General features: G+C 44.3%; 1 protein-coding gene across 1 annotated transcript in view; it reads left to right on the forward strand.

Annotated features, from left to right (window-relative positions):
* KCNH5 (potassium voltage-gated channel subfamily H member 5) overlaps positions 1 to 12,342 on the forward strand; it is a 178,457-nt gene that overhangs the window by 139,097 nt on the left and 27,018 nt on the right. Inside the window, exon 10 of the mRNA XM_074148736.1 lies at positions 7,065 to 7,261. Within this exon, the coding sequence (XP_074004837.1) occupies positions 7,065 to 7,261 (197 nt within the window). The remainder of the gene's footprint in view (positions 1 to 7,064; positions 7,262 to 12,342) is intronic.

Below are 12,342 nucleotides of genomic sequence, written 5' to 3' on the forward strand. Positions count from 1 at the left end.
TACATCGCCTCTATCTTCTCAGATCCCCTCTTCAGACATAAACAGCTGTATTATCTAAGTCCAGAAATCCAGCCAGCCTAGTAGTCTGTTTCCAAAAATGGCCAATAGCGGATGTGCAGGAGAAAGTAGAAAGATTAGGTAAGCAAACAGTGATGCTTCCCCAGAATATTTTCCAGCGGTTTATTAAACTGTGTTTTAAGGTATTCCTCACCCAGAGGGAAATATTTTATGTTTAGTAGCCACAGATGGATTTTATTCCTTGAATATATCCCATCATTTTGTAAACTTGTGCAACCACCCCCAGTGTCCCATGGCAAGGAACTGCAGAGCTTACCTGGTCACTGAACCATACGGAGCTGGGTGCTGCTTTCGGTAACAGAAGCTGATTCCCTCCTTGTTCATTGGATTTCTACATCAATTTGAGTTACATCTGTCCTGCAGCCAGAGGTTTCACTGCAGATGTATATACACAGTCAGATGTATTTGTACGTAAGTTTGTAAGTTTGCAGATGACACCAAAGTAGGTGGGAGTGTTGATCTGCTTGACGGTCGGAAGGCTCTACAGAGGGACCTGGACAGATTGGATCAATGGGCCAAGGCCAATGGGATGAGGTTTAATAAGGCCAAGTGCCGGGTCCTGCATTTTGGTCACAACAACCCCAGGCAACGCTACAGGCTTGGGGAAGAGTGGCTGGAAAGCTGCCCAGCACGAAAGGACCAGTTGGTGGCCAGCCGGCTGAACATGAGCCATTGGTGTGCCCAGGTGGCCAAGAAGGCCAACGGCATCCTGGCCTGTATCAGGAACAGTGTGGCCAGCAGGAGTAGGGAGGTGATGGTGCCTCTGTACTGGGCACTGATGAGGCCTCACCTCGAGTGCTGTGTTCAGTTCTGGATCCCTCACTACAGGAAGGACATTGAGCTGCTGGAGCGTGTCCAGAGGAGAGCCACCAAGCTGGTGAGGGGTCTAGAGAACGAGTGATATGAGGAGAGGCTGAGGGAACTGGGCATGTTTAGTTTGGAGAAGAGGAGGCTGAGGGGGGACCTCATTGCCCTGTACAACTCCCTGAAAGGAGGGTGTAGAGAGGTGGGTGTTGGCCTCTTCTCCCAAGGGAATAACGACAGGACCAGAGGAAATGGTCTGAAGTTGGGGCAGGGGAGGTTTAGATTAGATATAAGGAAGAATGACTTTACTGAGAGGGTGGTCAGGCACTGGAACAGCCTGCCCAGGGAGGTGGTGGAGTCGCCATCCCTGGAGGTATTTAAGAAGCGTGTGGATGTGGCACTTCAGGGCATGCTCTAGTGCCCGAGATTGTTGTTTGGGTTATTTTTGTGTGTATGGTTGGACTCGATGATCTCAGAGGTCCCTTCCAGCCATGAAGATTCTGTAATTCTGTGAATACAGGTACCAGTATATGTAATTATGGCTGCAGGGACTTGATATTTGGTTGATGACCTCCACCTCTGTGCTTGCTGCCATCACGTCATGGCTATTAGGTACTTGAGCTAGTTAGATGAACATTTTCTCTAAATGATGCAGTTTTACTGATTCTGCAACAAAATCAGCCTCTACTTTTCATAAGCAACAGAAGATTTGTTGCTACAGTAGTGGAAAACCTACATTATTCATCATGTCTGGCTTTTGCTAATGTGACTGATGGGAATTTGGAGATGTTTTAAAATGAGGGGAAGGGTAGCTGGCCTATTAGCTAAGACTGCACAGCACAGAAAAACACCTTATCACCTTAAGAAGACAACTTTGTTCCTTTTATGTTTTTTTTCTAAGTGCGGTTTTCCACCAATAATTTATTCTTTCACTCCCTGCCCAAACTTTCTCCCAAAAGTCCCATCGAGTTCTCGTGTCTACTAGGTATTTCTTAGCTCAGTGCCTGTCTCCATCTAAAGAAGGATAAATTTTGCTTATTATAGAAATATATGGGTGCTGAGACGCTGTTTAACAAGAGTCTTTTCTCTCTGAGTCCAAGGACTTTTTCATTCCTTTTGCAAGCTCCTGGGAAGTTTCATAAGACCCTTAAGACTTCTTCTGCCTGAAAGGTTGAGGCATGAGCTGCTGTCCCACAAATTGGCAAGTCAGTCCACGGTGCAAGGCTGTAGAGAACATCTTTCCTCCCCCCCCCCTTTCTGTATGGGAGAGTTATGATAATATAAAATAGTGTATAGAAATACTGTTATCTATTATATGATGCTTCTAAATACATATACAAACACGCATGAATATATATGTATATTTTATGTACAGGCATTAAGTACCTAATACACCAGTAAATTTTTGTCCATATTTAGAATGATACCAGTGTAGCTATTTCAGAAAAAATTGTGCCTATCACCAACACCATACACATATCCTCCTGGTTTCTGTGGTTCTTTCAGTCCCCAAATCCTTACACCCATGTTTCTGCCAGCTTTTATCCAGCAATATCCAAAGCCTGACTCTCCTCTTCCCTTTCCTCATACCAAGTGCAAAATGTATGCGAGTGGTTCCCACTCTAATTTTATGGCATTACTTTTTCTTCAGTGACGCTTCAGGCACTGGGAGAGCAGGGGCAGGAGGACTTCCCAGAGCTTTGCCTCCATTCGGGAGAGGTGTTCAGACCACCCAGCACTCAGGGCAGTGCAGATTTGGGAGGTAACATGCTGGGGCCTTGAGAAATCTCTAGAGAAGAGGCTTTGAAAAGTCTACTGGCTGCCTCAGCCCTGAAGTGCCTCTGTATTCCCAGCCCAGCCCCAGGCTTTCCCTGGAGATGTGCATGTGCCCTGCAAGTGTACAGCATGTACGTGCCTCCGAGTATCTGATGTTTCAGACCCAACCAATTAAATTTTCTGCTGCAACTCTGAAAGGTTTTTTTTCATTCAGTTGCAACGTGTGAATTTTTTGCTCTCTATAGGTACCTGACTGGGGGTCACTTTCTTCTCACAGAATCACAGAATGATAGGGGGTTGGAAGGGACCTCTGGAGATCATCTAGTCCAACCCCCTGTCAGCTCAGGTCCACCCACAGCAGGTTGCACAGGAACATGTCCAGGCGGGTTTGGAATGTCTCCAAAGAAGGAGACTCCACCACCTCCCCGGGCAGCCTCTTCCAGGACTCTGCCACCCTCAAAGGAAAGAAGTTCCTCCTCATGTTTAAGTGGAACTTCTTAGATTCAAGTTTGTGTCCATTTCCTCTTGTCCTGTCCCTGGGCACCACTGAAAAAAGACCGGCCCCATCCTCTTGACACCCTCCCTTGAAGTATTTATAAGCATTGATCAGATCCCCCCTCAGCCTTCTCTTCTCCAGACTAAAAAGACCCAAGTCCCTCAGCCTCTCCTCATAAGAGAGATGCTCCAGGCCCCTGATCATCTTTGTAGCCCTCTGCTGCACCCTCTCCAGCAGTTCCCTGTCCTTCTCCCAGGTAACAAGCGACAGGACAAGAGAAAATGGCCCCTGGTTGCACCAGGGGAGGTTTAGATTGAATATTAGGGAAAATTTTGACACTGGAAGGGTTATTAAGCATTGGAACAGGCTGCCCAGGGAAGTGGTTGGTCACCATCTCTGGAGGTATTTAAAAGACGGGTAGATATATTGCTTAGAGATGTGGTTTAGCGCTGCTTTTTGTCAGTGTTAGGTTGATGGTTGGACTGGATGATCTGAAAGGTCCCTTCCAACCTAGACAATTCTATGATTCCATGAATAATTACGCTTCTAAGATTTTATACTTTCTGAAGAAAATAAGCCACAATGTAAGAGGAGATTATAGCTTCACCATTCAAATTCGGTGACTGATGGCTGATGGAGGAGTGAATGGGTTCAGTTCATCACATCTCAGCCTTTCTGCAGGGTCCACTGCAGTTCCCTGCCTCACTGAACTGAAGATAGCGAGAAGATCTCAAGCTTAGGAACGGTGATTTCTTTTATCCGTGGTTTGGGTGCACATTCTGAAACATGGCATTGTGCAGAGTTTCAGAGTGAACGACCACTCCTTTCAACCTCTTGGCTTCTATTAACTATGTATTACCTTAAATTTGGATAGAAAACAAGTATTTCGCTTACATTTCAGTGGAAAAAAATGCAGTACTCCCTAGTCTTGAATTCTGTCTTTTTAACTGCACTCTGCAGCTGCTGAAAGCAGGACTCGATTCTATCTGTGTCCACCTCAGAGAGCAAATGAATTAAGCAATTTTGTGCATTTCAGAAACGGTCTATTTTCTATAAATTATGTAACAGTGCTGAGTATGTCTGTAAACCAGGTTTTGAGTTGGGGGTATAGACAAGGACAATTAACTGCAGAGGGTAATTTCAAAACAGTACATTAAATGAATCATATGTTACTAGAAAATGCTCTGTGATAAGGAGAGTATTTTAAACCAACTTGTTTTATAAGTTATACCAGCTGCATCATGTACTGTAGTTAATTTTTATTACATCAAAATATGTAGAATTAAGAACAGTTCCATGAGAATGCAGTTATAACCTTTCTAATGGATGATTCTGCTATGTAGACTTCTTTTAGAAAATGAAAACAAGGAAAAGCGGATAAGGACTTGCAGACTTTATTTTCCTGTACATGAGAAATGTTAGATATGTTTTACTGGATGTAATACCTAAAGCAGAAATGGAAATAGAGAGATAGAGCCTCTGACATCAAAAAGTAATAAGGTTGGGTAAATTATTCCCAAATAGATAAATTGTTCCCAAAATAGAGTTGAGTGAAATGTCACAAGTTCTTAAAAGAGGAGATATTAAAATGTATTACCTTTTTTTTATCCCAAAACTATAAAATCACTAACTTTCACCAAGGGGCTGCTTGAGGTACCTGAAATCAATACCACCACTGATTGATTGATTTCAGTTTCCTTTTAGTAACTACTAAAATAAAGAGCTTGGCTATCATAGGGGTCTGAAACAAAAAAATGCCCTTTGTACCATGGTTTTTGCTTCAAGATTTGAGGTGTCAGCCACAAACTGCACACCGTGGCCCTTGCCCAGCACGTGGCTGGCAAGCGGCTGGGCAGCAAAAGGCAGCTTTTGGATGTTTCAAGGTGCTTTCTGCTGTTGCCACTAGTTATTCTTAGAGCAACCATAGGATCCAAACCTGAAAGCATCTCTCCAGTATGCATCTATGCTGGTGTCTTGCTTGGGTCAGGAGCATGATTTTGAATCTGATGTCCTGATCTTCCCCACTTGTCCTTCTTTGGCATCCAGCACAGCAGCTGTTGGGGTGTGTGGATTCCTTGCAGAGGGTGAGAAACTGGGGGATATGGAGGAGCACATCTCATGTACTTCCACACCTTCCCTTCACCCCTCCTTTCTTCCCAGGCTCAACTTCACTCCCGATTTCTCTACCTCCTTCCCTCCAAGTGGCGCAGGGGGACAAGGAACCGGGGCTTTCAGTCACACATTAGTCATCAGGGTCAGTTCATGACACCTTGTCTCTGCTGCTCTTTCCTCCTCAGGGGAGGACTCCTCGCACTCTTCCCCTGCTCCAGCATGGGGTCGCTCCCACGGGAGACATTCCTCCATGAACTTCTCCAATGTGAGTCCTTCCCATGGCCTGCAGTTCTTCATGAACTGCTCCAGCATGGGTCCCTTCCACAGGGTGCAGTCCTTCAGGAACAGACTGCTCCATTGTGGGTCCCCTACGGGGTCACAAGTCCTGCCAGGAGCCTGCTCCAGCATGGCCTCTCCAGGGCGTCACAGCCTCCTTCAGGCACATCCACCTGCTCCAGTGTAGGGTCCTCCATGGGCTGCAGGTGGATATCTGCTCTACCATTAATCTTCATGGGCTTCAGAGGGACAGTCTGCCTCACCATGATCTTCACCATGAGCTGCAGGGCAATCTGTGCTCCAGTGCCTGGAGTACCCCCTCCTCCTCCTTCTTCAGTGACCTTGGTTTCTACGTACTTTTTCATCTCACTTCTTTCTCGTGGTTGCTTTCCTGCAGTCTTTTCCCCCCTTCTTAAATATGTTATCACAGAGGTGCCACCGCCATTGCTTACGGGCTAGGCCTTGGCCAGCAGCAGGTCCAACTTGGAGCCAGCTGGCATTGGCTCTGTTGCACATAGGGGAAGCTTCTAGCAGCTTCTCACAGAAGCCACCTGTGTAGCACCCCGCTGCTACCAAAACCTGGCCACACAAAGCCAATACGCCACCCCTTGGAGCTCTTCTGTCCATGGGACTGGACTACAGCTAGTCCTAAATCCTCAAAATGTGCAGGTCCTCAGTGGCACCTGCTCTGCTACACTGCCTACCAGTGTAGAAATAGCCTTCAGGTGTAATTTTCACACCTGGACTCGATGATCTCAAAGGTCCCATCCAACCAAAATATTCTGTGTGTGATTCTGTGTAATTTTCACATCTGGTTAAAGTTATTTATACATGCAAGTGTCTAAGGTGTCAAACCCTTTCTTACTCAGCGAATATCTAAATACAGACTTAAGCGTAAGCCTCTACTTAAGTGGATGTGTTTTGGTTTAGAACTTCTGGATGTGCTTAAGACTTAGAGCTGTTAAAAGTCTCAGGGGGGTTTTTGGCAGGTTTTTCAAAAGGAATGTTGCCACTCACGCTGCATTAAAAATGTTTAAACATCCTTTAAAATGTGGTCCTTGGGCCCTGGAAGCTGGCTCTTATGCCACACTGCAAAGCCATGGTGATGTAGGAACCTAGATGTCATAGGCTTTTTGGTAAGAGCGGGGCTCCTAACTCCTTTAGGAACAGACCCTCAGAAATATTCAATCACCCAAACATTAGTTAAGTGCTTATTATATTCAGGAGCCTTTGAAAAATCCATTACCTGCATCTTCAGTTACAAGGAGACCTTTACAACAGGCTTTTATGCTTCGTGGCACTTCACAGAGCAATCTATAAATACCTTAAACATCTGGGGCTACTGCTAAGGATACTCAGGTACCTCAGATACTTTTAAAACTTTTAGCCTCATTAGTTTGCACAGCTGGGAGCTTATGTTAGAATAATTGGAAGCATAAGACAATTTGGGAAGAAATAATTTGTGTGCTGAAGAACACTGCGTCAGCATTACCTTTTAACACATTTTTCTGCTGTTTTTCAGGTAAAGGTGATGTGTTTGGTGATATCTTCTGGAAGGAAACCAGTCTGGCTCACGCATGTGCCAATGTACGGGCTCTGACATACTGCGATTTACATATTATTAAACGAGAAGCCTTGCTTAAAGTGTTGGACTTTTATACTGCTTTTGCAAACTCGTTCTCAAGGAATCTTACGCTCACCTGCAATTTGAGGAAACGGGTAAGGCCACAGCTCGTGTTTTCCCCTCTCTCTGCCCAAGAGACACCACACTCTTGCAGTTTTGCGGTGTTTAACAACCCCCAGTTTACTCTTGATGTTTTCAGGTCATTGCAGATTAACTGGCCTTTCAATAAATGTTGTCGCCGGTCGTTAATGATGGCTCAATAAAAGTTACCCATAGATTTGCAGCTCTGAGAAGCAGTCCTAGCAGGGTGACATATGAATTACATTTCTTTTCCTTCCTTTCAGTTGCTGGTTTTTGGCTTTTTTTCCCTACTGCCTAATGTATAAAGTTATATTTTACAGTCTGATATCATACTGATTCTGAATTCCTCAGAGGTGAGGTTTTGTCTCTCACATGCTAAGATATAGGTCAGAGGACAGTCTGATGGATCTGCATGGCATAGACCAACTGAGAGAAATTTATTGATGTTAAATAAATAAAATGTAGTCAGCAAAAGTATTGTATTAATACCTGCTTCTCTCACTTGCATAGTTTAGAATTTTAATACGGCAAGGTTAATAAAGCTTGGTAGCAGTTTTACATTCACAGCTCACTTCTTAAACCTTCCTGCTCATTTTATAATCAATCAGCAGCGCTCACTATCCATTAGTCCTTTCAAAGAACACTCCATCTAAAAATTAATTAGCTATAAGGACATATCTTGAAAACTGGTTAAGGGATTCTTTAATTCGCATTGCGGCTGCAAAATTTAATCTTTATGATGTTTTTTTTAAGATTGATGAGGGTTATATAAATTTCATTTGCATAGAGAAATCTCATAACAATGATTTATAGGTTATTGAGCATTAACTGTGATCCTCTAGCTGCCGAAACACATTTTTCTGCAATTTTACCTAGGGCATCTCACCTGATAATGTACCGAGGCTATGACAGTATTTCACAAGACAGTTTCAGCCTCTACAGTAACAGTTCAACACAACTAGAATTTTACTTTTCTCAGTCTAGTTTCTGTCTAGCCACTGGAGCATCTTACAAATGCTTCTTTCAAAGGAGTTCATTTTTAGTGCATTCCTTGTGATCATTAATACACCAAGTATGGCGCAGAATACTCATGGCAAAAAGCAGATGCGATGGCATTACAGTCCCCCTCTATCTGTGCTGGAGCCTGAAAGAGCTGAATTATAATCACGTTTGGTTCCAGCTTGTCAACTTACCTCTGACTTGAAGCTTGTTAACTCTGCTTCAGACCTGAAGAAGGGCTTCGGGACTCGAAAGCTGGTTTGGGGTTTCTAGGTTATCGCTTCTCTGTCGATAAGATGTCCTCCAAGCCTTGACTTCAGCATCCCCCCTTGCCATCTTGCCTACCTGCAGTGTGCCACTGGCTACAGTCCCGTGATGACAGTTCTGCTCAGGCATTGCTGACGGTGATTTCATGGGACAAGATAATGCCGTATACGTTGTGCCAAAATATATTCTTTCCCTCTTAAAATTCTAAACCTGTCACTTCAGCTAGCTTCCTGGGACTCCCTTTCCCCCATTAGTTGTGACCAGGTTTTGTATAGAAAAATGACATACAGATTTTTTTTTCTGACAGGGCAGTGTGCTGAAGTTCAACTCTGTGGTCCAGGGATGCATATGGGGAATAGGCTTGTGGCTGGGTTTTCATGGATGTTTTTCTGTCCCATGCACCTTTTCTAAGGAAAACTGGTTCCCCTGCAGGGCCCTGCCATAGGGAGTTGCCCAGGTGGAAAATCTCATGGAGCTTAGGTCCCCAGTACATATACTGTATTAAGGACATGGACTTTGCCACAGGGGCAGTGACTCAAAGCAAGAAGCAACAGCACTTCTAAAGAAACATTGGATCTTGCAGAAGGAAAAGAACTGTTGGTTGGGTGCATGTGTGGGCATTACGTGTGAGTGGGTGGAGAGTCAAAGAAAGATCATATCCGTGTGGTGCATGCAGGGTGGAGTTCCTTTCACCAAAAGCTGTGTGATGACATCCAAGCTAGTCACCAGTCACCTTTATAGCCCTTGAGGAATGGTTCCTCCCAAAAACAATCATCTGGCCCCTCTTCAGTGCCCGGTCTGGGATGGGAAAATCACCCCCTTTCTGTTGACTTTTGAGACAGTTCTGGTCACTGACTTTTAAATACTTAGGATACATCAGGTGAACTCCACCTGATGTCTCCTTCAGTTTTACTCAAGAACTATTTTAGGAAAAGTCTTACTTCTAGTATTGCGGTAAGATGTGCTGAGCCAGAGCCTGCTTTGCAGAAATTCTGTGCGTTGTTCCTAGGCACAAAATAGATCATGCTACTTCCCACACCAGGGACACAATCAAGTCCTGTTACATAAAGTTATACAGGGGATTGTTTCAAACCTCTTATCTGCTGAAAGTATACGTGATTCCCTGTTGGGCGCCCAAGTGTTTGACAGTGAGTTCATCTCTTAGGAAAAGCAGTGCCATCCAGGAGAGTTTCATCAGGCAAACAGAAAGCGGTTGTTGAGGCAGCGAGAGCGGGCTGGCAGAGCTGCGCTGTACTGCAGCGGTTTGTGCTGGAGTCATGTAATCTTAAATGGAAACAAAATCGTCTCCTTTAATTGATTTCAATAGAAATATACACAGCACTTTTTCTATGCAGTCATCGCTTGTAAGTTCTGACATTTAATTATAACGAAAATACACTCCTTGCAGTTCTGCACTCGAGCAAATGGATGTTCTCACTGTCAAAAATAGATAGAACTGTTCTTTCACCAGGTCTGCCCTTCAAAATCCTCATACTCGTATGTGGATGCACACACACTCATGTGTTTGGGCCACATTGTCCCTCAACACGCACTTAGATAGCATCCATAGACTGCAAAACAATTGAGATGTTCAAAAGGCTAATAAATTAATAATAGTACTGAGCACAAAAGGTTAGTTCCACATGATAGGGAAGACAAAGTCATGCTGAAGTGGGAAAATAATGTTTTCTCACTCCCAAATAACATTTAGAGGCCTGGCGTGTTGAGTGACCTACTTAAGGCATCCGCTCAGCGTGCTATTATCAACTCTGGATTTTTGTTTTCTTTTATGTGTGTTAGGTAACTCAGCCATCATGCTGCATTTATGAGCCCATAAAGTGGGCATGGCTGCTAACTCTCAACCTGCAGTCATCTCTCCTGCCCAGCGTGGCAAGGTGGCTTTTAATTTGTACTTGCAAAGTATTGTAGCGTATCATGTTTCGTGCTCTGAAATCTTTATGGCACATCTAACATCACTAATGCCCACCCCAAGGCAGCACCAGGACTTTGAACTTTTTTTCCAAACAGAGAAAAATAATTAATCTGGAAAGATATTCTTTAAAATCACAATGAGGTTACATAGTCGCCTCTGAGGACTGAGAACGGTGTTTAGCATGGGTCTTCAAAGAGTTAATTACTGCCTTCTGTTGTTGAAAGAGAATAATGTCTAATTCATTAAGGGCCTTTCAAGATTTCACACAGCTGGAGGAGGGGCTCTCTGCATTTTAAGTCATGAAGCTTGGCCTGAGGAGGGGAGCCTAGACAGGTTTCTAGGAGGCTCAAACCTGTATAAATGCATCTGCATTTTATTGATTGTCAAAATTCTGGAAGGAAGGACCACATCAAGCAACCAGGGAGGTGGTGGAGTCACCATCCCTGGAGGTTTTAAGAAACATGTAGACGTGGCACTTCAGGGGATGCTCTAGTGGCTGAAATTGTTGGGTTAGGTTTTTGTTGTGGTTTTTTTGTGTATGGTTGGACTCGATGATCTCAGAGGTCCCTTCCAACCATAAAGATTCTGTGATTCTGAAATCACAGCTAAAATTCTCCTGTCCTTCAGTAAAGTAAAGATTTCTCCCACAGCTTTTAAGGTACACAGTCAGGTACTGCTGTTTTCTACCGTGAGCAAAATGAGCTGTGTTAAAGAACTGAGTCAGAAGCAGCCAGGGAAGATGACAATTGGCCGTATAGAACCTCTGGTGCATTTGCTCCTGGAAGGTGTGCTGGAGAGTGAGCGAAGGAGATGCCAGGAGAAATGAGTGCCTTTGAGGCAGTGAAATACCATCCGGAGAGGCTCATTTCTTTTCCCCGTGATGCTCTTAAAGCCAGGGACAACACTGTGAGCGACTGATGTTATCTAATTCCTTCAGCACAGTGTGAATCTCCGAGGCTTTTAGCGGGTGAGGCTATCAGACTGTCTTAACACACATGTCCTGTTTTTCTTTCTATTTCAGATTAGAATAATTTCTTTTTAAATTGGCTTAAAATTGGCGATTTTAGTGAATCACATCTTGTTTCTTGACTGAACCACTCATCGTTTCTGTGTCGCGTAGTTTTTAGAAAAGCTTTATTTTCATTTGAATTCTGCGTTCGTGTCTCCTAAAAGCAAAGGTTGTGCCAAGGTTCATTCAGGATCCCCCTTCTTTTTCATTTTCAAGACGCTCCACATGGCATACTATATTAGCGAGTGTCCTGATGCAGAAGCAATGTCAGAGGCAGAAAGCATCGCTCTGCGCATTGGCCCTTGCTCCTGAAGGTTGCACGTGTTCTGGTGAACCTGAGGACTTCTGCAGGTTTTGAGCTCTGAAAGCCATTCACAATTACAGCAGCTTAATTCCGAGCTGTTTGCACTTTGCCAGCTGGTGCTCACACTCAGTCCCGATCAGTTGTGGGGAGTGACTTGCTCACATAGGAAGGGATCAGAGCACCATCCTTGGGTAACTCTGACAAACAAAAAGCTGTGGGGTAACTGGAGCAGGACATGCTGGGCAAATCCTCTGCCCAGTGGTCCATCTGCACTGGCAGGTTCATCACCCATTTTCACCTTTTTTAAGTCTGTTATTAGGAGCTTTCTCCATGGGGGACAGCGATGATGGCAAAACCTATCTGGGTAAAACAAGTTTTTCCATCATTATTAATGAAGAGAAGCAGGGGAAAAAAACATGCTGCTTAGAGAGCTGCTGTGTCTAATAATGTAGATCAGCTGGTGGGGGCTTCAGTGGGGTCCTGGACTCCTGTCCAGTGATAGGGAATGTGCCCACCCCCAGGCTGGTAGTCAGTCCTCATCCATGTCTCACTCTTGATTAATTTTCTTTTGCATGTGCAGCTT

This window comes from Numenius arquata, chromosome 6, assembly GCF_964106895.1.
Source record: "Numenius arquata chromosome 6, bNumArq3.hap1.1, whole genome shotgun sequence".
NCBI lineage: Eukaryota > Metazoa > Chordata > Aves > Charadriiformes > Scolopacidae > Numenius > Numenius arquata.